This window comes from Mustela nivalis (assembly GCF_964662115.1).
Source record: "Mustela nivalis genome assembly, chromosome: 8".
In the NCBI taxonomy this organism is placed as follows: domain Eukaryota; kingdom Metazoa; phylum Chordata; class Mammalia; order Carnivora; family Mustelidae; genus Mustela; species Mustela nivalis.
Window position 1 is genome coordinate 77744976 of NC_139027.1, and position 25896 is coordinate 77770871.

General features: G+C 47.0%; 1 protein-coding gene across 7 annotated transcripts in view; it reads left to right on the top strand.

Annotated features, from left to right (window-relative positions):
* The window catches only part of PRKCE (protein kinase C epsilon), a 516689-nt gene that overhangs the window by 342487 nt on the left and 148306 nt on the right, over positions 1-25896 (top strand). For all 7 annotated transcript variants that reach the window (XM_082746981.1, XM_082746980.1, XM_082746978.1 and 4 more), the window contains 5 exons: positions 648-807; positions 3011-3045; positions 4223-4308; positions 7898-8027; positions 24196-24338. In XM_082746981.1, coding sequence (XP_082603107.1) covers positions 648-807; positions 3011-3045; positions 4223-4308; positions 7898-8027; positions 24196-24338 — 554 coding nt within the window. The remainder of the gene's footprint in view (positions 1-647; positions 808-3010; positions 3046-4222; positions 4309-7897; positions 8028-24195; positions 24339-25896) is intronic.

A 25896-nucleotide genomic window follows, 5' to 3' on the forward strand; every position in this document is an offset into this window, starting at 1 on the left:
GAAGTGAGGACCGGCCTTTTGTCTTCAGTGAGGTCGTAAAGTCCATGGTGGTGGGTCCGAGTCTTCTGGAAAACTGCTTTCCCAGTGTTAGGTTTCTGTCTCCTTTTGACCTTCAGGAAAAGGTTCCTGGTTATCCTAGTCCGGAAGAAGGGGAAGGAAGAAAAGTCCGGTTTCTCTGAGCCAGGGAGCTGGGTGCAGATTCCACAGTGCCCTTGGTGTCAGCACTGTACCCCGTTTCCAGAGGGCTGGGCCCTTAGAGGCTCCAGGCAAGGATGCACTGGCTGGCTAAGGCCTGGCTGCCAAGAAGCTGTGATAAAATGTGAACCTTGAGCCTGTTGGTCCCACACCCTTGCAATGTACAGCTGCATCCCCGGGGGGAATGGAGAAGCCACACCAGGGGCAGGACTGGGATCTGGATGAATTCGGGGGTGCCGTTGGTACAGGAAATGGCAGCCCAGTCTGGCCTTCCTGTCTCTCATGGTGCACCCTTGCTGGGGTTGAGCAGCAAGGCTCAGACCCCAGAGTCCCTCAGCCCATGGGTACTCCCGCCCATGCCGCTCCTGCTCCTGGCACTGAGAGTGGGGTAGGAGGTCTCTTCCCAGGTGTGCTAACCCTGTGTTTTCTTCTCTGCTCTTGTCCTTCCCCAGCCCCTAAAGACAATGAAGAGCGCGTGTTCAGGGAGCGCATGCGGCCCAGGAAGAGGCAGGGGGCTGTCAGGCGCAGGGTTCACCAGGTCAACGGCCACAAGTTCATGGCTACCTACCTTCGGCAGCCCACCTACTGCTCCCACTGCAGAGATTTTATCTGGTAAGGCCCTCTCTCCTGGGAACCTCTAGTGAGGCTTTCCCTGAGGTGAGACATGGGGGAGGGGGTTGCAGGAGAAGAGAAACTTTATTTTTAAAGTGCTGATGGGCTTCATTTCTTCTTCATTTTATTGCAGAAGACTTTTCTGGAAGGCTCAGTGAGTCTCTAGTACCCGGGGGGATAACTGGGAAGAATGGTGACTTTATGCTTAGGATCATATCATAGATCATGTTTAACGAGTTAAGATTTTATAACCAATAGTGGTATGTTGTGATGTATTTTTTAAAGGAGTTCTTATCTTTTAGAGACACAAGCTTAATTATTTAGAAATGAAATAATGTGATGTCTGGGATTTGTTTAAAAATGATCTGGAAGAAGGGCAGAGGGGCTAGGGGTAGAGATGAAATAAGATCAGCGGTGCATTAATCATTGTTAGAGCAGGTTATAGGTCCCTTACATTTATCTCTTTATTTTTGTATATATCTGAATTTTCCCATGATAAAGCTTAAAAAATAATTGATTCCCAGTATCTGTAATTCAAAGCAGTTCTTAATAACTGTTACAACAGTGGTGCTACTAGGATGCCCAGCTTTCAAAGGAATGAGAGAGCAGCATTGGCTGGAGTGCTCAGGGAAGGCTTCCTGGAAGAGGTGGCATTTTTCCTTTCATGATGACTAGGATTTTGATAGGCAAAGACAGGTAGGTTATGGGCCTTTTTGGGAGATGGAGAAGGATAAGGAGCACCGGCCTTGGGTATTGGTGGGGGAATCTTAATGAATGCCTACCATGTGCCAAGTCTTTTCTTAGGCCCTGAGAATATCTAATTAAATCATCCTAGTGTCCTAGAAGCTATGTATTATTAAAGCCATTCCACTAACAATACTGAGACTCAGAAAGGAAAACAAGACTAGTGTGACGTCCTCCAGCTAGGAGGTGTCAGAGACCCACTTCCACTCCTGGTGAGCCCAGCAGAAAGCTGTTCCAGACCTCCCACCAGCCTTCCTGGCAACCTCTCTGAGCTCTTGAACTTCGCCAACACACTTGGATCCTGTGGGGGGAATAAGTGAGGCCAATCTGCCGCACAAACCAAGCAAAAAGGAGCATCTGAATTAGGCTTTGAATTGCCAAGGTGTGCAGGAGTGGCTTGTCTTGTCCTTGTGGTTTTCCAGAACTAGTCACTGAGGTTGGCATGGACATCTGTGGAGGTGCAGCTCAGAGCACTCTCAGGCTGCTGGAAGCGGGAATAATGCCCCAGTCCCATCACAGAAATGTCTCACCCCCAGCGCTGCTTCCACCCTCTAACTCTGTTTTCTGTATTTCCATTACGAGTTGTGTGTTTGGAGGGAGTATGTTGTGGAAGCTGAGATGTATGGATTCAGGTCTCCTCTCGGCATACGGCGAACACCTCTGGGTTCTAGGCTTCCCAAGGTGTGGCTCCCACTGGGCTGGAAATGGCAGATTGCTCCTTGACCAGTTGGTGGTGTCACTGAGGACAGGGCCCAGGCCAGATTGGTTGGATTGTTCTGTGTCCATGCTAACCCTAACCCTGCCCCAGGGGAGCTGACACCTGTCAGGGAAGGAACCTCTGCCATTACCCTTGACCAATGCCCCTAACCCTGGCCACAGACCCACCTAGAACCTTTGACTGCTGCTGGAGTGCCCAGAGAATATGCCTGTAAGCTAGAGCCCTCCTATATGATTACCTGCCATGTTTGACTGATCAAGATCTGCCTTGAGCGAGCAGAGTCTTTGTGGCTTTCCAGAACACTGTTGGCCTCACTGGAAAGGCTGTTGGTCTAGGAAACCAAGCCCTGATACTGACCAGGCTTTGTACCCTTTCCAAACACTGGCTCTAACCTCTGTTGCCTCCGAAGGAGTCTTTTTTTTTTTTTAGATTTTATTTGTTTACTTAGAAGGAGCAGGAGGGTGGGGCAGAGGAAGAGGGAGAAGCAGGCCCTGTGATGAGCAGGGCTCAATACCAGGACTGCCAGATGGCGGCATGAGCAGAAGGCAGAGGCTTAACCAACTGAGCTGCCCAGGCACCCTGAAGGAGTCACTTTAAGGCGCTCTGCAAGAGGAAGTGAAATCCCGCTGCTGACTGGATTCTAGTCTACTTGGTGCATCGTGGCTGGTGGCCAGAAAGGGGTGACGTTGTGTGGTTTTCGACCTACTAAAATTTATTAAAAGGTTGTATTCTTCTTTTCAGGGGTGTCATAGGAAAGCAGGGATACCAATGTCAAGGTAAGAGGCACTGTAGGAACTAAATGCTTGGGGGCCCTCTGGTCTGTCCAGATCAGCGACACTCCTAGGACACACATGCTGGGTTTGATGACATTTATAGGCTCTATAGGGTTTGCATGCTCCTGTTCCCTCTCTGAGAAGCAAGACCTTGTTTTCTTTTGTCCCTGCCTGGACATGGTTCCTGTATCCCATATATGGGGTGTAGAGGTATGGGAGTACCTGTGGGCACCTGTCTCCAGCTGTCCCTGGGGTCTCTGCTCCTTTCCCAGTAAGATGCAACCATTCAACACCCTTCGAAGGCCCCGCCCTGCCCTGAGCTGGGCTCCATGTACCCTGTCAGCTCCCTCCCTCCTCCCTCTCTTGCTCCCTGAAGAAGTACCCTCACCTGCTCGATTCACTCCTATCTCTCAGTGATCCTTGCTGATTCTCTCTCTACCCCCCCTTTTTTTGTCTCTACTGTGGAATCATTAGCTCTTCAATGTTTAAGACTCCCTTGAAATCATTGCAGTTTGTTTGTTTTCAGTTCTTTGACTAAAATGCAAGATCCATCTCCTCACCCAGCCACTGGTTGACTTGGGCTCACCAGAGGACCTGAGCAGGTTCTGTCGTACACGGCCATGTCCTTGAGGTAGCATATGTGCAAATAGCTGCTTACCTCTTTGGCTGCCTCAGCTCACACTGTCCCAGGATATGGAAGACCAGGCTGTGGGCCACTGTGAAATTAACCAAAAATGTTTAAGAACTCCTATGCCCCCAAAAGACCCATTCTCCCTCAGTAGTGCTCCCCGTCACACCTGCCAACCCTGACGTGACATGGGCTGGGGCATAGGACTGCTCCAGTGCCTTTAACAGACCTGCTTCACAGAAGGAAACTGTTCCCTGACCTTGGCATATAGAAGTGAGGAAATCATTTGGTACTTCCATATCTAGAGAAAACTCCTGAGGCCCTCTGGGTGTAAGGGTGCATTCTTCTCCAGAGCTTTCAGGGAACCCTAATGGCACTGATGACACAGTATTCCTAATGACTCAGCCTTCCAGGCTTCAGCCGGGTCTTTCGTTAAGACTCTGGCACAGGAGGGGCGTGGCTCCCGGCGTCCCTCCATGGAGACCAGAATCTTGGGGTGGAAGCTTTCTACCCCCACTTGTCGCTCAGCCTTCCCATTTTTGCTGTTTGCAGTTTGCACTTGCGTGGTCCACAAGCGATGCCATGAGCTCATAATTACGAAGTGTGCTGGATTAAAGAAACAGGAAACTCCCGATGAGGTAACTATTTATAACGTTGAAATTTGGGGCTTTCTTTACTGCCACGCCTCCCTTTCTTTACTGCCCCCTCAGTGGTTCCTGAGAAACTCCTTATCTCTCTCAGATCCCCTGGCTTTCTCCATTGTGTTGATCAGAGTTGAGGGAGTTGTCCACAGCCTTCCAGCAGGAGGCACGGTCTACAGAATGACCGTGGCTCAGAGTCCGTGTCATGTCCGTGGCTATTAGGGCAAGAGCCGCGCAATCCCAGAGCTAAAGCCTGCGAGGAACATGTGAATTGCTTTATGTCATTATCTCTTCGGAACAGTGACGTCACTAAGTGACCTGTCACTGTCTCCACACTGCTCATAAACAGGGAGAGAGACATGACACATAAACGGGAACCTTGTTTTTCTGAGGTGATGGGGGGAACGGAAAGGAATTGACAAACCCAAGAAACCCTTAAGAGGCAGGAATAACTATAGTAATAATACCAGCCGACGTTCATGGTGTACTTACCGTGTGTCGATTTAAGTACTTCGTCATACAGTATTTAATCTCAAAATGGCCTTAATAAGAGCTATGCGATTATCTTCGTTTTGCTACAGGGAGAGTGGAAGCACAGAGAGGTCATGTTAGCTTGCCCCAGATCACACAGCTAGTACGAGAAGGAGCCATGTTCACACCCAGGTCGTCTGTTCCATGGAATCTGAGCCCTTGACCGATGGACTTCATTGTCTCTTAATCTTCTAACCTAGTATCAGGTTGACTCTTAGGGAAGTTGCTGGGGGTAAGGAAGTGAGACAATTCAACAGTAAAGGTGGGTTTCTCCTAACCGAGTGACTGGAAGGAGAGTGTGTGTGAGGGTGGGTGTTATCTGTGTTCATAGCAGTGGATTTCAAAGGCCTGCTTTTAATTCTTGATGAAATAGATAAGTAAGTACTGGATACTCATAGTGCATTAGAACTGGGGGTCAAAGAGACGCTAGGTAAGTTTATAATCAGGTGGACTTATAATTTGGCTTCCAAAAAGAGCAACTTACAGGACCACTACTACTAAAAGATAATTCATCCGAATGGCATCTTGGCATCAGAAACACTTCTATCTTTTATCTCCTTTTGCTTTCACACAGTCTCTGGAAAGCAGTGGGGGCATGGCCTGGATGGAACCTTCCATGTCCTGAAAGACAGGCAGCCCAGGGCACCAAAGCTGTTTGTGGGGGCTCTGCCGTCACGGTGGAAAGTGCCGGTTCTCACCACCTGGGCCTCCTGGCTCCTGTGGCAGGGTCGAGACCCAAGTATACAGTCGTACTTTTTACTTGGACAGATAAAGGAAAGGCAGGTGGCTGGCTTGCTGTCGGTCTCCCTTCTGTCCTGTGGACATCCTCTGAGCACTTCCTGCTCTGTGCCAGATACTGCGCCACATGCCACTGAACGAAGAGGAACACATGATTCCTTCCCTCCAAAACCTCCCAGGTTTCTTCCCCTGCGAGCCCTTACAGGTTTCTATAGCTTCGCCCCATCTCTTGGAGGGAAAAGTCCCCAAAGAGTCCATGCCCTACAGGTTAGAGGGCTGAGGTGGGAGATACCCCCTTGCCTTTGAGTCTGTGACCAAGTGCTTTCTGGTTGTCCTTCTTGGCCCGTTGGCAGCGAATAGACGTCACCAGTGAAGTTTGTCCCCACATGTGGCATGTGTCCCAAGGGAGAGAAGTTGCCAAGGATTGAGGATGGGGGCTGTGAGTTTCTCTGCCTTGTGGAGTTCTTGCCTGTCCCAGGGCTCGCAGGGCCAGGCTCCTAGGGCATTGCTGCACCCACCAGGGTTGGGGGGAGATGGGGGAAGCCCTCTGCCAGGGAGCCTAAGTTTCTCTCCCTGCTTAGTGCCTGTGTGTTAGTGCCGAGGACACACCTTTCCCCGGGCTTTTTTTTTTTTTTTAAAGATTTTATTTATTTATTTGACAGAGAGAAATCACAAGTAGACAGAGAGGCAGGCAGAGAGAGAGGAGGAAGCAGGCTCCCTGCTGAGCAGAGAGCCCGATGCGGGATTCAATCCCAGGACCCTGAGATCATGACCTGAGCTGAAGGCAGCAGCTTAACCCACTGAGCCACCCAGGCACCCCATCTCCCCGGGCTTTTAAGGGTGGGGACCGCCCAAGGCTCTCCGTGGCATCACCTTCCTTTCTTCTTCACCTTCCAGTGATTTCTTTCTCTTCTTCCCTCCCATGGCCTCTGCGTTGGTCTCACTCGCCCCCGTTTCCACGTCTTTGCGGCAGAGCAGCGTGTGCACGTGTGTACCTGTGTGTGCGCGGCTCTCATGCTTGTTTCCACAGCCTCCAGTTCTGTGGCTCGTGCTTATGCCCTGTCCTCCGCCCACCATCCTCTGATACTTTAGCATCCTGGGTGCTCCCGGCTGAACCTCCAAGTTCCTGGGCGCTCCCCCACCTCTTCACCTTTGTCTGTCACCTATATCCCTTTGTGAGCCTCTTCCTAGGACCCCCAAGTCTGTTCTCAGTGTGGGTCCACCACATCTTCAGCATTTGCAGGAAAAGAGTGGCTACAGTGATGCACGCCCTTCAGGGTGAGCAGGTGGACATAGAGGAGGAGACCCAGAAAGGCAGACCATGCCAATGACCCCTCACTTCTATGCGTCTTATCCCCTGTGCCCCCTCCCCCCACCCCCTGCAGCGCTGTGACGTTCAGTGGGACGGGGCTGCCATCCTCATTAGCCAGATCAGGAATCTGAAGCCCCAAGAAGTCTGGAAACTTTCAAGACCTCACAGGTAGTTGGTGGCAGACACAGGCCCACAGATCAGAATACACTGCCCCCCCTCCCCGGCCTTCCCCCTCCACCTTACCGCCTTCTCTTTACTCCTTTTAAATAATCCCTAAGTGGCAGCATGCTGCTGAAAGGGCCTGGGCTCTGAATTCACACTCGTGGGCCTCAGATTCTGCCTCTGCTGCTCATCAGCTTACCACCGTGCTTCTTAATCTCACACGGCCTTAATTTCCCCTGCTGGAAACTCAGGCCAACAAGGGCGCCTGCCCCGCGGGGTGCCGGTGAGGTTTAATGGTGACAGTGGTGCCTGGCCTGTATGCAGTCCCCATACCTCCGTGCCCTTGGGGCGCATGGCTCTGGGTTAGCAGGCTTCACCACAGCTACTGCCTGTCCTAACTGGAGACCTTCACTTTCCGCAGCTGTGCTGGGGCTTCAGGGTCTTTGTAGAATCTTCTACTATTGGCCAAAATGGCCTCCAGGCACAAAGCAGCCTTGAGAAACACGGTGATATCTCGTGAACAGCCATAATGTGAGGTGCGCACTGTGTGCCATGTGCCGTGAAAGATGGAAGCCCGCTGTCCTGGGGGGACCTCACTGGGCAGTGGGCCTGGCCTCACAAGGTCCAACAGAGAGGTGGGGAGTGAGCGAAGGGTATCAGGAGCAAATGCCCCAGAAGGTTCTCTGCACCTGGTTTCTCGCGGCAGCTTTCAGAGCCAAGCTCCCACCTGCCCCATTCGGTGGCCAGGCCTTCTGGGAAAGCTGGCCTGTAGGAGCTCCAGCAGTAAGCAGGCCACCATGTGAGCGAGGCTGTTAGTGACCCTGTGTTTTGCCATCCCTGCAGGTGGGCTCTCAGCGGTTCAGCGTCAACATGCCCCACAAGTTCGGGATCCACAACTACAAGGTCCCCACCTTCTGCGACCACTGTGGGTCCTTGCTCTGGGGCCTCCTACGGCAGGGTTTGCAGTGCAAAGGTAAGGCACCCTGGGCCATGCCCTCGCTCTGCCCCCCGCCCCCTCCATACTCTTGTGTCCCTTCCGTCTCCACTTTTTCGAAAATTCTTGGTGTTCAGAGCCTCTCAGGTAAGTTCCACGTTTGGCCAGAGGATGGAGTACAAGCCCTTGTTATGGTCTCATTACTTACTGGCGGATTTGTTCAGCAATCTCTGTAGGGAGCAGCCAAGGAAACTCCACAGAAGGAATGCTAGGAGCAAGGTGTCCCTCTTCCGTCTTTAAGACCATGAGCAAGCTGGGGGAGGGGACACAAGTGGAGTCTATAAAAGTGGAGAAATAATTAAAGGAAGAGATACAGTGGAGCAGAAGGGAAGCATATTTCTGGAGTTAGGCCAGGAAATAAGGAATGCAAATCCTTCTGTCACAATCCGTGCTTCCAAGCTTACTCTGGGAAGGAACCATGCTAGGACACTGTCACATACAGCATCTTATTGATGCTGCACAGACCTGTTTGTACTTGATGTTATTCCCATGACCCTGAGTCTCAGAGACCAAATGACTTGTTCACGTCACACGGCTGAGTAGCAGGAATAAGGTTTGAACCTTGACTCTTGAGTCTCGAGTTCCTGTTTCCTGCTGTCCCGCTCGTGAATTGCCTTCGGCTCCAATGAGATGGGAAACAGCATGTGATCAGAGGGGAAGGTGGGAACATGCTCCGGGGGTCTGGATGGAGTGCCCTGTTCCACGAGCTGGCCCAGCAGGCACGCGGAGTGTGGACGCCCATACTCTCCATGGAGCTGTCCGGCTGTGGGGTGTTCTCGCTGCAACTCAGGCGGAGGTCTACACTGAGTGTTTGGACTTGGGATTTATCCATGTCGTGGGTAGTGCTTGAAGCTGTAAAGTTCATATCCTCCCCAGAAGGGCCTTGAGTGTGAGAAGAGAAGGTAGCGCCCTGAGGTCTGGGGGAGGAAGGGGACGGGCATCAAGGCCAAGCCTGCGCACAAGGCGGGAGGATCTCAGGAAGAGTCTTGAGGGATGACATCATGGAAGCCAAAGGAGTAGAGAGTATTTAAAAAAATGTTTAAGGGAAGGGCTAAGTTGTGCCAGATGCTTCCAAGAGGTCACTGAAACTAAGAAGTGGAACGCGGGGTCGGATGTAACTAGTAGGAGGTGACTAGCGACCTTGACAGGAGCTGTCTGGGTGGGATGGAAGCCAGACGGAAGACGAAGCGTTCTCTCCGAATGCTTCCTGTAATGAGGGAGAAGACCGTGGAGAACGGGAGATTAATGAGCCCAGAGGGGGAGGGGTGGGCCTGGGGGAGAAAGACGAATAACCCGTCCTCCCAGCCGGACGGAAAGCCCCGAGACCAGGCCTGGACACAGATACACCTCTTGGCATCGGGGACAGGAGGTGAGGGGACAAGAGGATCCTTTAGGTTCTGAATTGTTGAGGGCATTCTGTGCAGGGAGAGTTCCCTGGTCTTCGGAACCGGGAGATCCCTCTTGGAGTTGAGGTAAGAAGTGGGTGCGGGTGGTGTGAGAAGGGGGGTGACGGTTGGAAGTGGCTGTGTGGGGAGCTGAGGGCACCCTGACATGGGGCTAGGACAGGGTGCTGGCCGTGGACGCATCGCTGTCCTAGGTGAGCTGCCCGTTCAGACCTCCCTGTCCAGTGTTCTGGAGAAGGGACCCTGACACAAAGAAGCATGGCTCACCTGAAATCCTTCTTGATGCTAAGTGACTTTAAGACAATGGAAGAGGAGGATGTAAGAGTGGGGCTAGGGGAGGAGTGAGGAGTGCTGCACCTGGGCGAGGTTGAGCGGGGCTGCGGGAAGCACACAGCCTGCTTTGGCTGGGACTCTGATGAGGCCTTGTCTGGCATTCAGTAACTGTATTAATGATTGATCTGTCTGGGGAGTCTAAAGGAAGGCACTGTCATCTCAGAAATATTGACATCTTAAGAAAGTGGCCCAGGTGCCTGGATGTTGCCGCCAGGGCCCTGGGGTCCCTGGACGACTCTGGAAGAAGGCAGGGCCCAGGATGTGTCTTCAGCTGTTTTTGGCAGGCAATGCTCGCACGTCTGCTCGAGCCAAGGCCGGGGTGGGGGGGATCCAGGCTACCTGTTCCCAGGAGCCCAGGGCAGCGGGGGGGGGGGGGGGGGGAGGGGGGAGGGGGGGAGGCAGGCCCCACAGACCCTGAGGCTGTGTCTCCAGCACACATTTGCAGATCTCCCTTCTCCAGTTCCTCCGTTACCACGTTACCACGATGGGCTCGCTTCCCCTTGCTCCTTTCCTCACCCCACTCACTCTCCCCTGCCCCTCAGTTAATGCAGACTGTTTTTTGGTTTGGTTTTTTTAAGAGCAGCTTTAAGTCCTACAACAAAATGGAGAGAAATGTGTGGACATTTCCCATCTACCCCCTCTGCCCCATCCCCATGTGCACAGAGCCTCCTCACTGCCATGTACCCCCCACCGAGGGGTCCGTGTGTTTCAGTTGCTGAACCTATATTGCTAAATTGTTACCCGGGTAACAAATTGTACACACCAGGGTTCACTCTTGGCATTGGATGTTGGGGGAGCTTGAACAGCTGTGTGAGAACGGGAGTCCTCCCTCATCCTACAGAGTGCTCCCCTGCCTCAGGTCCACCATGTTGTCTTCTCTCTTTGGATCCCTTCTCAATCTCACATCTTTTTGCCCTGCAGCCCTCGTACCCTGTGGAAAGGGTACGAGAAGAGGCCAGGGCAGGGCCTGAGTCTGCTTCTGCTGCTGTGATTGCTAAGAAACAACCGAGGATTAGAGAGCTGCCCAGGGTCACGAAGCATCACAGGATGTTGGTGCTCCCCCCACCCCAAGGACTCTGATCTGTGCACCGTGCCTTCTCCGGCTCCAGAACCCTCCATCAACTCCCCACCTCTGTGGGGTCATGCTGCCTTGCTCCCCTAGGCTGGGGCCCATCCCCTGGTCTATAGCTTTCGCTTTATTGCCCATCCCATTCCTGGAAATAGGGTCACAAGTGGTCAGTGGAACAGCTTTCTTGAGAGCTTGGGTCTATAGGGAAGGATCCACAAGACTATCTTGGTCACTCCCTCTGGGTTTGGGGGTTGTGCCCATACTTCTGAGGACCATCCCTGTGTGGACCAGGTAGGAGGTACAGAATCACCCTGTTGTATGGGAGCAGGAGTGGAGAACTGGAGAGACTGGACCGTGTGCACAAGGAGGTTACAGCCAGGGACCTCTGGGGACCCACCTGTGCCCTCTGGGCTGCCACTTCCCTGTCACCCCACGGCCCAGAGGCACCAGGCCCTGGGAGAATGCACACAGACCATTGTTGCATAACCGAGCCCCTTGGTCGAGGGTAGAAGAACACCAGCACTGAGTGAGCGGACAAAATATTTCCTTCCTGTCTTTTTACTTGGGTTTCAAGTGCCTGTTGAGTCTGAGTTTCTCTCCAAACTCGTTTGTGGGTCTGCCTGAGCCCCCCGCCCCGGCCGCCCAACTACTGTTAGACCAGAAACTAGAAACTGACTCCAAACCTTCAGATACCAGCATCCATCACTAAGGCCCTGAGGCATTTGAATCATTTCTGTTTTTCACTTTTTAAACTGTGCTGCTTCTCCAACCTGACTTCACCTGCACCATGAACCTGCCTAGGCACACCCCCACTCTTTTTTGGTTTAATTGATTTTGGTTTAGTTGTATGTAGCACATTGGACTTGTCTAGGCCCTTTTGCACTGGTGCTTTATTTTTCCATTGACTCATGGAGTCAGTCCCCCTGGAGGGACAGACACCTAAGACCTTGTGATTTTTGTTTTCTTCTCTAGAGAAGGTGAGCGATTCTACTTGCCTTATAGAGCACCTCCCCTTTCTCTTCTGCCCGTGATCCCACACTCACATCTCCAGCCCCGCTGCCACGAAGTCCTCAGCACCAGGGGGCAAGTTAGCAGAAAGCCTGAGCTCTCTACACAGCTCCCAGTGTGCCCTGCCGGGGCCTGCGGAAGCCCCAATTGTTTCTCATCCCTGTGTGAGACGGGCTCCCCTGCACCAGCCTGTCTGCTTGGATTCCACCTCTTTTCCCAGGCAGGGGTAACAGAACACTGGGGAAGGGTCTGGCCTAGAGATTCCCAAAGAAGCCCCTTCTGGGCCCCCTGCCCTTCTTTGAGAGCCCGTTTTAATAACTGCCGTGATCTGCGGCTGCTTTCATGGAATGAGGGCTCAGAGTATCCCTTGCTCTCCAAGAAGGGATGAGGAAGGGGTCGTTGTGTTGGAGGACCAATGACTTAGGGATTTGTGGTCCATCAAGATCTCAGGGTAGGTGTCTGGGAAGCTGTTTTGGTCCTGACTGCATGATTGCCCGTTTGGGCAGCGGTAGGGAAGTCACTCTGGCTTCCTTCTAATCTCCTGGGCTTTCTTCTAAGCTCAACTGCCCTCCTGTCTTCTGAGAACTATAATGACAATGAAACTCCCTTCCTCCTCCCTTCTCCTCTGTCCCTCCCTCCCTCCCTCCTCCCTTCCTCACACCTTCCCTCCCTCCCCCCACTCCTTTCTTCCTCCTTCCTCCTCCCTCCCTCCCACCCTTCTTCTCTGCTTTCCTCCTCCTTCCCTTCCCTTCCAGCCCTTTCCTGTCCTTCCTTCTTCCTCTCTCACTCCCTTCCTCCTTCCTTTCTCCCATCTTTCTTCCTTCCTTCTTCCTTTTTTAAAAAAAAAAAAAAAAAGTGTTTTGGATATTTAAAAAACTTTAAACACAGAAAAAAGGATTTTTATTCTCATAATTTCTGAGCGTGTTAGTCCTTAATTATTTTCCTAACAACGAGGCTCCTTGTCGTAACTTCAAGTTTTGCTTGGGTTTTTAGAATGAAAAAATAAATAAATAAATAAATAAATAAATAAATAAATAAAAAGAACAAATTTCAAAAAAAGAAAAAAATTCTTGCTCTGGAAGATTCTAGCAAGACTTAATTATCTCTATATAATAGCTGCTGAAGTCCTTCTTCATGTTCTCTTTCTACTTCCATCCCTAGACTTAAATTCAGTGGGTCCTTCCATGGCTGTGTGGTGTACGTTTGCTTCATGGATATCTAAACTCAGTCGCTCTCTCACTCGCTCACTCTGTGTTGGGTTTCTGGTGCTGCATAACAGACTGTTCCAAAACCTAGTGGCTTAAAACCACCAGTGTTATCTCAGAGTTTCTGTCTAGATGCAGCCCAGCTGAGTGCTTCTGACTCAGGGTCTCTCATGAGCTTGTAGGCAGGCTGACAGCTGGGGCTCCAGACTCACCTGAAGCCTTGACTGGGCGAGGATCCCTTCCGATCTTGCTCATGTGACTATTGGAGCCCCAGGTCCTCGCTGGCTGTTAGCCGGGCTGGACACATCCATTCCTTGCCACATCGGCATCTGCCCAGGGCGGCTCACAATATGGTAACTGGCTTCCCTCGGAGCATGCAAACAAGAAAGTGAGTGAGGATGCTCAAAACAGAAGCCACAGTCTTTTGTAGCCTGATGTCAAAAATGACACCCCAGCACTTTTGACATTTTCTGTTCACGAGAACAGATGACTACATCTGGCACACACTCATTGGGAAACAATAACATAAGGGAACAGATGCCAGGTGGAGGTCATTGGGAACTGTCTTAGAAGCTGTCCGTGCTCCCCCTACACACACACACACACACACTCTCTCTCTCTCTCTCTCTCTATTACCTCCTCTGTGAGGGCTACTTTGACCACCCTTTTAACAACTCATCTCTTACCTTCCATCAGCTTCCTCTGCTTGCTTTTTCTTCCTGACAGTGACCACCTTCTAATATTATAAATTACTTCTTTTTCTTTACATCCTTCAGAATACGAAGATCCATGATGGGAAGAGGGTTTTTTCCACCCACTTAGCTCTCTGTTTCCCCAACACCTGTAGCAGTGCCTCACACGCTGACTCTCAATAAATATTTGTTAATGAAATCCTCTGTACATCGCTCCGTAATCCGCTTTTCCACCAGTGTGACTTAGACTATTTCCGAGTCAGTATGTGTAGGCCTACTTTAGTCATTTTAGTGGCTGATTAGTGTCCCATGTTATGAACATTCCACGTGTGACTGCAGCATTGCCCTTTTGAGGGACACTGACTCGTTTCTGTATCCTCACTATTTTCTGCTGCTTCCCACACCCTTGTGCACGCATCCTCCTGCTTACGTGTGAGTAGTTATGGAAGAAAGGCCCCTAGAAGTCCTGAAATAATGTTAAACCTCAGTCTTTCTATGGTTGAGTCCCACGAGGAGGTAATTACATACGGGGACTTCTGTTTGTTTGTTTTTAAATAAAGTCACGTTGGCTAACTGCTTTCCCTTCTTTCACCTTGGCACTGAATTTTACGTGATTGGACAATGCTTGCGTAGAGAATTTAGGATTTCAGACACATCATACCTACTGGGGTCTAGTCCGATAGTTGCCATTATGCTGCCTATGTTCAGCCGCTCCCCTCAGGGTTAGTATTCATTTAAAAGCTTGACACCCTACATTGTGCAAGGCATGGAGAACTTGGAGATAGAGCATTACTTTAACTTTCTAGAAACTTCCACTTGGGTGGTAAACATGAACAAGTTAAATAATAGTCAAGCAGCCAGTCAGAAATAAGGGGGAGCAATTCATGGACAAGAGAGGCCCTCAGGACTCGGGTGGTCAGGCCAGGCTTTGGAGAGAGGGGGGGGGGCTTCAGATATACCATGAGGGAGGAGAAGGACCTGAACAGGAAGGAGGGCAAAAGGGAAGGCATTTTAGGTAGGCAACCAGCTGTACGTTGAGGGCATGAAAGGGAATGGGAGGCCCATGAGGGCATGGAAGGAAGAAGCAGCTCAGTGCTCAGCACTGAAATGCCACAGGAGTCCGCTTGGTTGATTTGGATTCTGTGGCAGGAACACCTGGCGATGCCAGGGGCCATGCTCCCAAGGTTGGTGGAGGGTTCTGCCAGGGTTTTCATCCAAAGAACGCTGGGCAGCAGACAGTTGACTAGTCAGTCTCTGGAAAGCTTTGAATGGTGGTTCCAGTGTAATCAGGACTCCCAGATCTCTGTCCGGTGAGATTTGGTACCCAGTGTGACCCCCAGGCAGTACCCCTCTACCCTCCCTTCTTCATCTTCCTCCCGGGACCCTACAGCCTCTCACTCCTGCCAACTTGTATGACACAGCTGTTTCATACGTACACAGCTTCCCGTTGACAATTGTTTGTCCTCCCTGTGAGCACAGCGTCGCCGACTGTGACCAGCCATGAAATCGAACCAATGCCCTGACTCATGCTCAAGGGCCAAATCAGCCCAACATAAAGAGATTTCTGCCGGACACACAGGCCTGCCTCTCCTCAGGCGTGGCTCTGTCATTGCTCTCAGAAGGTCATCTCCCTGCCTGGAAGAAATTCCCAACACTCTGATGGGCCTTAACACCATCCTCGATCTTAGCTAAGGAAAGGGTATAGACGCGGCAATAAGATCTCTCCGAAGGCCGCTAGAATGGATGATAGGAAATGTAGGTCCTGTGCTGCAGCACTGTTCAGAATGGAGCAGGAGCTCAACAACCATGAGTACCTGGGTGGTAGTAGAATCATTATTCTCCTAAAAACCCTGCTCGATTTCTCCCCGGCATGAATTATCTGGATGAAACCACTGGAAATGAACATTCGAGGCAGCCTGGACAGGGAAGCCTTCGAAAAGCCAGTATTGGCAGCCCCGGGCTAATGGCCCTTGGCCTTGGTGTTCACCAGCAACAGTGAGGTGGGAATTGGGGAAGGACAGTTTGGGTGGTTGGTTTGGCCCCCATTAATGTGAGTGAACATCCAGTTTCTTTCGGTTCCAGCAAGCACGTCCACTTTATTTTCACTGGTCTTCAGCCTCTGGGCATCACCCCCAGCCTCGGCGGGGGGACCCATTATGGCTGCCGGAATTACCTCCAGTTCCCCTTCCTCAGCTAGCTTTGTTCTCATGTTTCCAGACTTTTCAAAGTACTTTCAAAGTCACTATCTTTTTTTAAATTTAATTTCAATTAGCCAACATACAGTACATCATTCGTTTCAGATGTAGTGTTCAATGATTCATCAGTTGCGTACAATGCCCAATACTCATCACATCATATGCTCTCCTTAATGCCCATCACCCAGTTACCCCATCTCCCCACCCACCTCCCTTTCCACAACTCTCAGTTTGTTTCCCAGAATTAAGAGTCTCTCATGGTTTGTCTCGCTCTCTGATTTCTTCCCATTCAGTTTTTACTGTCTCGTGCCATCCATTTGAACACATCTTTGAGAATTTTTTATATATATTAAGAAAACTATATGGCTCTCCCAGGGAAGTGATAGAGTTTTTAAAAAATAGAAAGCAAAAATCTTTGAAGAAAAAAAAATAGTGTTTTAAGAGTAAAAAAGTGAAGATGTCTCCCAAAACCATTTCTGTTTCTGCTGACTTGCCAGTTTAGGACAGACAGGTTTAGCATTTTAACAGCAGAGGGTGCCAGAGGCCAAATTATGTAGTTACATTGCCCTTGCTAAGAAATTGTTTACATTTTGGTTGCTTTGTTCTTGTCCTTACTGTCACCTCCTGAAGAGGCAAAAGAAAGCGTTCATGGGCCTGGTGGGCAGGGGCTGGTGAGGTAAGCTGAGCGTCAAAGGGTAGCTGCTGCTGTGGGGAGTGGGACTGGGAAGGTAGGGCAGAATCCTGGAGTGCAGGATGGGCCTGAGGATTTCCAGACATTGCTGGCAAAAATCCAGTGAACCAAGTCAGCACCGTGGCTAGGCTGTGGCTCAGCTTTCTGATATGTTTATATTGTCTGAGAAAGACTCCTCCTACCAGCACCCCTGCCCTGCCCCCTCATCTTTGGTTCTGTGGGCCTGAGCTCCATAGCTCAGCTTCAGCCTTCCAAGCCTGAGCTGGGGTGGGGGTCTGTGCTGGCCCTCCCTCCAGGCCAGTGACAGGCCAAGTGGGGCCAGAACGAGGTCCAGCCACTCTCCTTGGTTTCATTCAAAAAGTTTTGTCTGTCTGTGGGTTTTTTGTTGTTGTTGTTGTTGTGTGTTTTAATAGACTTGGACTTTTAGAGAAGTTTTAGGTTCAGAGCAAAATTGAGGGGAGGGTACAGAGGTTTCCCATCTCCCCCCACCTTCACACACAGTTTCCCCCACTCTCAGCATCCCCCACCGGACAGGTACGTTTATTACAATTCGCAGACTCACACTGACCATTATTGTCACTCAGTTTATTTTAGGATTCACTCTTGAGGTTGTACATCCCATGAGTTTGGACCAGTATATGATGCCCTGTGTTCACCATTATGGTATCATGCAGAATCATTTCACTGCCCGAAAAATCATCTGTGCTCTGCTGCTTCCCCCCAATCACTGGCAACTACTGAGCCTTTTACAGTCTCCGTAGTTTTTCTTTCCCACATGTCAGACAATATGGAGGCTTTTCAGATTGGCTTCTTTAACTTGGCAATATGCATTTAAGGTCCCTCCACGTCTCTTCACAGTTCAGTAGATTATTTCTGTTTAGTGTTGAGTAAGATTCCATTGTCCAGATGTACCAGTTTATCCATTCACCTGCTCATGGTCAGCCTGGTTGTTTCCAAGTTTTGGTGATTAGGCATAGAACTGCCGTAAACATCCATGTGCAGGTTTTCATGTGAACGTAAGTTTTCAGTTCATTTGGGTAAATTCCAGGAGTCTGAGGGCTAGATTGTATGATAGGGTATGTTTAGTTTTGGAAGAAACTGCCAGACTGTCTTCCAAAGTAACTATACCATTTTGCATTCCTACTGGCAATGAATGAGAATTCCTGTTGCTTCCTACATACCTTCCCCAGCATTTGGTGTCAGTGTCTTGGATCTGGGCCATTCTTAGAAGCGTGCAGTGGTGTCTTCATTGTCGATTTAATTTGCTGCACTTCCCTTGTGACATATGATATTGGCATCTTCTCCTATTCCTGGTTGCCGTCTGTATGTCTTTGCTGAGGTTTCTGCTCAGGTTTTTGCCCATGTTTATTTGGATGGTTCATTTTCTTATTGTTGAGTTTCAAGAATTCTTTGTGTATTTTGGTTAACAGTCTGTAATCAGATGTGTATTTTGCAAATATTTTCTCCCAGTCTATGGCTTATCTTATTCTCTTGATATTGTCTTTTGCAAACCTGAAGTCTTTAATTTTAATGAAATCCAGATATCAATTCTTTCTTTCACTGATCAGGCCTTTGGGGTTGTATTTTAAAAGTCATCACCATACCTAACATCATCTAGATTTTCTTCTACCTCCTAGGAGTTTCAGAGTTTTGAATTTCATTTTTAGGTCTGTGATCCATTCATTTTTGTGAAGGGTGTAAAATCTGTGTCTAGATTCATTTGTGTGTGTGTGGATGTCTAGGTGTTCCTGCACTGTTTGTTGAAAAAAACTATGTTTGCTCCATTGTATTGCCTTTGCTCCTCTGTTAAAGAGGGGTCGTATTATTATGGGGATCTCTTTTTGGTTCTCTATTCTGTTCCACTGATCTGCTCCTCTACTCTTTCACAAATACACACTGTCTTAATCATTATACCTATAGAGTAGGTCTTGAAGTCAGGTAGTCTCAGTCCTCCAACTTTGCTCTTTACAATATTATGTTTGCTCTTCTGGGTCTTTGCCTCTCCATGTAAACTTTGGATTCCTTTTATCATTACCCACAAGATAACTTTATGGGATTTTGATTGAGAATGCCTTGAGAAGAGTTGACATCCTAACAATACCAAGACTTCCTACCCATGAATATGGAATATCTCTCCCTTCATTTAGTTCTTTTCTGATTTCTTCCATCACAGTTTTACTCACATAGACTTTGTACATATTTTGTTAGATTCACACCTAAGTATTTCAGGTTCTTAGGTGCTAATATAAATATCATCATATATTTAATTTCAAATTCCAGTTGTTCTTTAGTGGTCTACATGAACATGATTGAGCTTTGTATATTACCCTTATATTCTGCAACCTTGCTATAATCACTTACTGGTTTCAGATTTTTGTCAGTTCTTTGTTTTCTATATAGACAATTGTGTCATCTGTGAATAAAGGCAGTTTTATTTCCAATCGTTACACCTCTTATCTCCTTTTCTTGTCTTATTGCATAATCTAGTACTTCCAATAAAATATTGAGAAGGGGTAGCGGGAGGGGGGAGAGACTTTCCTTGTACTTAAAACTAGACAGCTTCTAGTTTTTCATCAGTAAGCATAATATTAGTTGTAGATTTATTGTAGATGTTCTTTATTAAGTTGAAGTTCTTCTGTATTTTTTGGCTGCTAAAAGATTTGAGCATGAGTGGGTGTTGGATTTTGCCAAATGTGTTTTCTGCATCTATCTATAGGTTTATGTAATTTTTCTTCTTTAGCCTGTTGATGTGAAGGATTACATTAATTGATTTTCAAATGTTGAACTTGTTTTACATACCTGAGATAGATCCTACTTGTTTATGGTTTATATTTCTTTTTATGCTGTGTTGGATTCAATTTGCTGGTCTGTTGTTGAGGATTTTTAGGTTTATATTCATGACAGATATTGAGCCATGGTTGTCTTTTCTTGTAATGTCCCTTCTGTTTTCATCTTTTAGAAGATATTATAGAGAATTGATATAATTTCTAATTTAAATATTTGGTAAAATTCACCAGGCAACTCATCTGGGCTTGGTATTGTCTGTGTTGGAAAGTTATTAATTATTGACTTGATTGCTTTAATACACATTGACCTTTTACATTATCTATTTCTTTTGTGAGTTTTGGTAGATTGTGCCTTTCACGAATGGTTTTCCTGTATCCTGCTAATTATGAGAAGTTGTGTTTTTATTTTCAATCAGTTGAAAATATATTAAAATTTCTCTTAGGATTTCTTCTTTTACCCATGTGTTATTTAGCAGTGTGTTATTTAATTTCCAAGCATTTGAGGGCTTTCCAATTATGTTTTTAGTTTTGATTTCTAATTTAATTCCAGTGTGGTCTGAGAGCAGACTTTGTATGATTTTTTAAAAATTCTTTTACATTTGGTAAGGTTTGTCTTATGGCTCAGAATGTGGTCTGTCTTGGTAAGTATCGCATGTAAGCTTGAGAAGTATGTGTATTCTGCTGTTGTTGGATGAAGTAGTTGCTAGACATAGTAATCAATTTTATTCAGTTGACTGCTAATGCTATTGACTTCAACTATGCTTTTACTGATTTTCTGCCTTCTGGATCTGTTCATTTCTGATGATGTCTCTAAACATAACAGTGGATTCATCTGTTTCTCCTTGCAGTTCTGTTTTTGCCTCACATATTTTGATACTCTGCTGTTAGGTGCATGCACATTAAAGATTTAATGTCTTCTTTGAGAATTGACTTCATTTGCTATTCCTGATAACTTTCCTTGCTCTGAAATCTGCTCTGTCCATATTAATATAGCTACTCCTGCCTTCTTTTTATTAGTGTTAGGACAGTATATCTTTCTCCATGCCTTTGATCTCTATGTGTCTTATATTTAAAGTATGCTTCTTATAGATTAAATATAATTGGGTCCTGTTTTTTGATCCACTCTGACAATCTCTTTTAACTGGCATATAGTGGAACCTTGAACAACATGGGTTTGAACTGTGTGGGTCCACTTGTAAGTGGTTTTTTGTTAAAATGTACTATAAATGTATTTTCCTTATTTTCTTAGTAGCATTTTCTTCTCTCTAGCTTTGTTGAAAGTATACAGTACGTATTACATACAAAGTATGTCTCATCAACTGTTTATGTTATTTGTAAGACATCCAGTCAGCAGAAGGTTATTAACAGTTAGCGGGAGTGATTTTGAGGCAGTCAAATGTTATATTTGTATTTTCAACAGTGCAGGGGATCAACACCCCATTTGCTGTCTTGTTCAAAGGTCAACTGTATTTAGACTGTCGACTTTTAAAGTGATTATTGATATAATAACTACCATTTTTGCTCCTGTTTTCCATTTGACGTCCTTGTTCTTTGTTCTTATTATTATTTTCCACTTTCTTCTGCTTTTTGTGTTTTCAGTTGAATATTTCATATGATTCCATTTTCTCTTCTTTTTTTTAACATATCTGTTACTTTTCTTTTTTTACTGATGTTTGTGGTTGCCCCAGAGTTTGTAGTACACATTTGCAACAAATCCAAATACACTTTCATATAACATTCTAATGCTCAATAATTAATGCAAATACATTATAACAACAAAATAATCATAATTTCTCCCTCCCATTCCTTGTATCAGTGCTGTCATTTCACTTATGCATAAGCATCCATATTTATATACATATAAGTACACATAATTGGATATATTAGTTGCAATTATTTTGAGAAACTTATCTGTGAGATCAGTGAAGAAGGAAGAAAGAAGTTTCATCTCCTGTAGTTTTTCTTTCTTTATGTAGATCTGAGTTTCTGACTGATAGTTTTCCTTCTCCCTGAAGAGTTTCTTTTTACTGTCAGTGAATTGTCTAAATTTTTATTTATCTAAGGGAAGTCTTTATTTCTCCCTCACTTTTTTTTTTTTTTTTTTAAGATTTTATTCAGAGAGAGAGATAACAAATAGGCAGAGAGGCAGGCAGGGTTGGGGGATAAGTAGGCCCCCGGCTGAGCAGAAAGCCCGATGTGGGGCTTGATCCCAGGACCCTGAGACCATGATCCGAGCTGAAGGCTGAGGCTTTAACCCACTGAGCCACCAAAGCGCCCCTCTCTCTCACTTTTGAAGAATAGTTTCATAGGGTACAGAATTCTACGTTGGTGGGGGGGGTTTCTCAGTACTTTATATATTTCACTCTGTTATCTTCTTGTTTGACTGGTTTCTGGGGATGAGTCAGATGCAGTTCTTATCTTTGCTCCTCTGTAGGTCAGGTATAATTTCCTTCTGGCTTTTTTCAAGATTCCTTTCCTTTATCTTTGATTTTCTGAAGTTTGTATGTGACAGGCTTAGGTGAAGTTTGTTATTATGTTTTGTTTTTATCATATGTCCTGCTTGGTATTCTCCAACCTACCTGGATCTGTGGTTTGGTGTCTGACAGTAATTTGCAGATATTCTCAGTCATTTTTGTTTCAAATATTTCTTCTGTTTATCTCTGTTTTCTTCATCTGGTGTCTCCATTATACACATTATACCTTATATAGCCCCACAGTTCTTAGATAGTCTGTTTCTTTTATTTCATGTTTTTGGTTTTTTTTTGTTTGTTTGTTTGTTTGTTTTTTTATCTTTGCTTCTGTTTTGGGAGTTTCTTTTGGCCTATCCTCAAACTCAGAGATTATTTCCTCACGTGTGGCATTCTACCAGTGAGACAAGCTATGACATTCTTGTTTTCTCTTAGTGTTTTTGATCTCTAGAATTTCCTTTTGATTCTTTCTTAGAGTTTCCATCTCTCTGCTTACATTGCCCATTTTTTCTTACGTGGTATCTACTTTATTGATAAGAGCCCTTAGTATAGGAATCAAAAATTTTAAATTCCTGGTCTGAGGGGAGTCTAAGTGGCTGACTCAGTTGAGCATCTGACCCTTGGTTTTGGCTCAGGTCATGATCTCAGTATTATAAGATGGAGAGATGGAGCCCCACATTGAGCTCAGTACAGAGCCTACCTGTCCCTGCCCCCCTGCCCCTCTGCCCACTCTCTTTTTCTCTCTAAAATAAATAAAATCTTTAAACCAATAAAAATAATAAATAAATAAATTCCCACTCTGATAATTTCCAACATTCTTGCCCTGCTGTGTGTTTGCTTTTTAGAATGCCTTTTAACATTTTCTAGATAGCTAGACATGCTGTGCTGGGTGAAAGGAACTATTTACTATGTAGTAAATAGGCCTTTAGTAATGCATTGGTGAGGGTATGGGTGAGGGGAAACATTCTCTAGTCCTATGATAAGATCTCAGTCTTTCCATGAACCTGTGCCTCTGAACTATGACCTTTCTAAGTGACTCACAAGGGACTTTTTCCTCCCCCCTGAGGTGGGGCAGGATGGCTGATGTGGGCTAGAGTTGGATATTCTCTTCTACATGAAAGGCTATAAGGAGCTGGGGTGGGTATTTCCCTTCTCCCACATGGGACACTAAACAGGCTAGAGTAGGGTATTTTCCTCCCCTGAGGTAAAGTCGGATCTGATAAAACTACAGTAGTTTAGGCTGTGGTAAAATAGTTCCTTCTAAAAGCAGGCCTTGTTGAGAGCAGAGTATTCTGGTTTATTTCAAAATGGTTCCTTTTCCCCTCCCCCTGGCAGAAGCATAAGGGAATTTTCTCCCCTGTGTTGGATGTCAAAGTCGGAGAAGCAAAACTAACACAGGTGTGGGAGGCCCCTATACTGGGTCTGCCCAGAGTTTGGACTCAGCCTTGTCCACTCTGAGACTCCAGCACTTGGCCAGCTTCAGATCCGCTCTCCCTGAGCCAACCCTGGTTCCCACAGATGTTCTTGCTGGGGAGTTTCTGCCCAGCGAGTTGTGGTTCACAGTAGCTGCTCATCTGTCTCGTTCATGTAGGGGGCAGCAGTGTGCCCTGTAACGTTACTCCTCTAGTAGATCTGAGAAGCACTTTTGATTTTTGTTAGGACCCAGCGACATTGTCTCAGCTCTTTACATGTTAGACTGGAAACCAGAACAGTTGATGTCTTCACTCTTGATGTCCTACACCGACAACTAAATGATGTGGGCAAAAAAAGATTTTCAGGCACAGCTTTTGTTCCTTCAAATCTGGATATTAGATTTGAAAGGTGGCTTGGAGGTCACCTTGTTCAATGTCCTCACGTTCAGATGAGCATCCCAGTAGGCTCAGCTGTGGGCACTGTCCTGGTAATATTCCCACATTTTAGCAAAGTAGTAGAGCACACTATATATATGCAACCCATTTGGGCTCAGAATACAAATGAATGTTCTCCAAATAAACCGGTTAATTCTCATACCATGTTCTGATTCCTAGAAGGAACTAGAATGTGACATTTATCCATAAACAGTCTGTGTGGTGTTTTAGCTCTGTATGGTGTTTTGATGGATACTGTTTTAGTTCTGTGTGATGAGATGACAGGTGATTTTTATTTTTCTCTTTTCGTCTTTTTGCGTTTTTCCAAATTCTATCAAATGAACATGTATTACTTTTACAATCAGGACCAAAAAAAAAAAAAAACAACAACAACAAGGTAACGTTTTAGGTCATGAACGTTGGAAGTCTCCTCTCCGTGTCTCCTTACAGTCTGCAAGATGAACGTTCACCGACGCTGTGAAACCAACGTGGCCCCCAACTGTGGGGTGGACGCCAGAGGAATTGCCAAAGTCCTGGCTGACCTAGGCGTCACTCCAGACAAAATCACCAACAGTGGCCAGAGGAGGAAAAAGGTAACTGGCTATTTGGAGGTGTTTCTGGAGCTCTTTGGAGGCCACCAACCCTGTGCTGGCTTCCTGAGAGCACCCCTTCTCCTCCCCAGAGTGAGGTTCCGAGATCCTTGGGTTTGAGACACAGCATGAGCTGAAAGGGAATGAAAAAAATGGTCAGGCAGGTGACATTAAAGTCTCCTTCAGTTCTAGAAGTGGAGGAAAAATGAAGCAAGTCACAGGGATTCTGTTCTTCTCCCTACTGACTCAACTCATCTTGGAGATGAGGACTTTGGAATTCCCTCTAGAAAAAGCACAACACTAGACAAGGAAGTAGGCTTATCTGGCTCCAAGACTGGCATGAAAGCAATGTCAGTGTTTGAACTTTGCCCCTAGTGTCATGGTAATGAGGATATAGGGATAAAGAGCTGGGACCACACTCTTTTCTAGGGAGCAGGCCAAGAAGATTTATGGTAGTGCCGTCCAAGGGATATTGTTAATGCCCCACCACATGAAACAGCTGGGCCTTTCTTTGGAGACCAAAGCCCCCTGTCTCTATCCATGTTACATTCTAATGTCAGTAGGAAGAGATCCATTTGCTGAGATGCTCTTTTGGTAAGTCAGGGCCCACAGATGTACACAGAGCTCAAGGCATCCATAGCATTTCTTTTGAAGGTCCTTCCTGGCCTTGGCTTCCAGCCCAGAAATTGTAAGTCTTTAAAAGAGTAAGTTATGAGAAAACCAGAACCATGTTTACTGGGCAAGAAATCCTGGTGGGGGTTGGGGCCAGGCAGTGATCCTCATTACCTATTATCAAGCATTCTCAAGCACTTATCAGAAAAGCAAGTCTATTTCAGGGTGCATCTCAGAAGAGCCCTTTCCCTTGAATGGAGAGGTTTGGATTCTTTCCATCTTCTTAAACTCCTCCCTCTCTACCTGCCCAATAAGCAAAGCTGATTTGCAAGGGTTGGGAAAAAAGAACCCTCTTCTCCCTGGTCGCTTAGCTATGAGATTTTGTGCTTCTGGTGGCTCTTAGCTCTGTAAATCCCATGAGTGGAAATGGAGCTCAGTTGCAAGCAAAATGTCAGCACCCAAGAATGTTATGCCCCCACCAAAGCGGCAGGTTAAGCAAACACCCTGTCATGACAATGTCGGACACACACATTTATGAGCTCTAGGGAGAGCCCTTCATGGGAGAGAATGACTTTTCTCCTTGCTAGAAGGAAATTGAGACAGAATTGTAATTAATTATCATGAAACATTTAAGAGAAAACACAATACACATCCGCTCTCTCCCCCGCAATTTACACGGGCCATGATACCAATAACCAGGCATCGTCTGTCTGTCTGTCTTAGATTGGGGGGAACCTCGTGTTAAGAAGCTAACATGGAGAAATTCAGGAAGAGATGAGTTAAAGACCAGAGGATTCTGAAATTTTTATTGCTGGATCGCTTCTGGTGCAAAAGCTAGAAAAAGCCACGTGACCAAGTAGTAGCTCAGCTTCGTGTGAGAGGAAGGGAGAGAAGTGCCCTTGGTCAGAAGCTAAAAGGGCTTCTTGGCAAGAGCGTCAGGCTTGCCGGA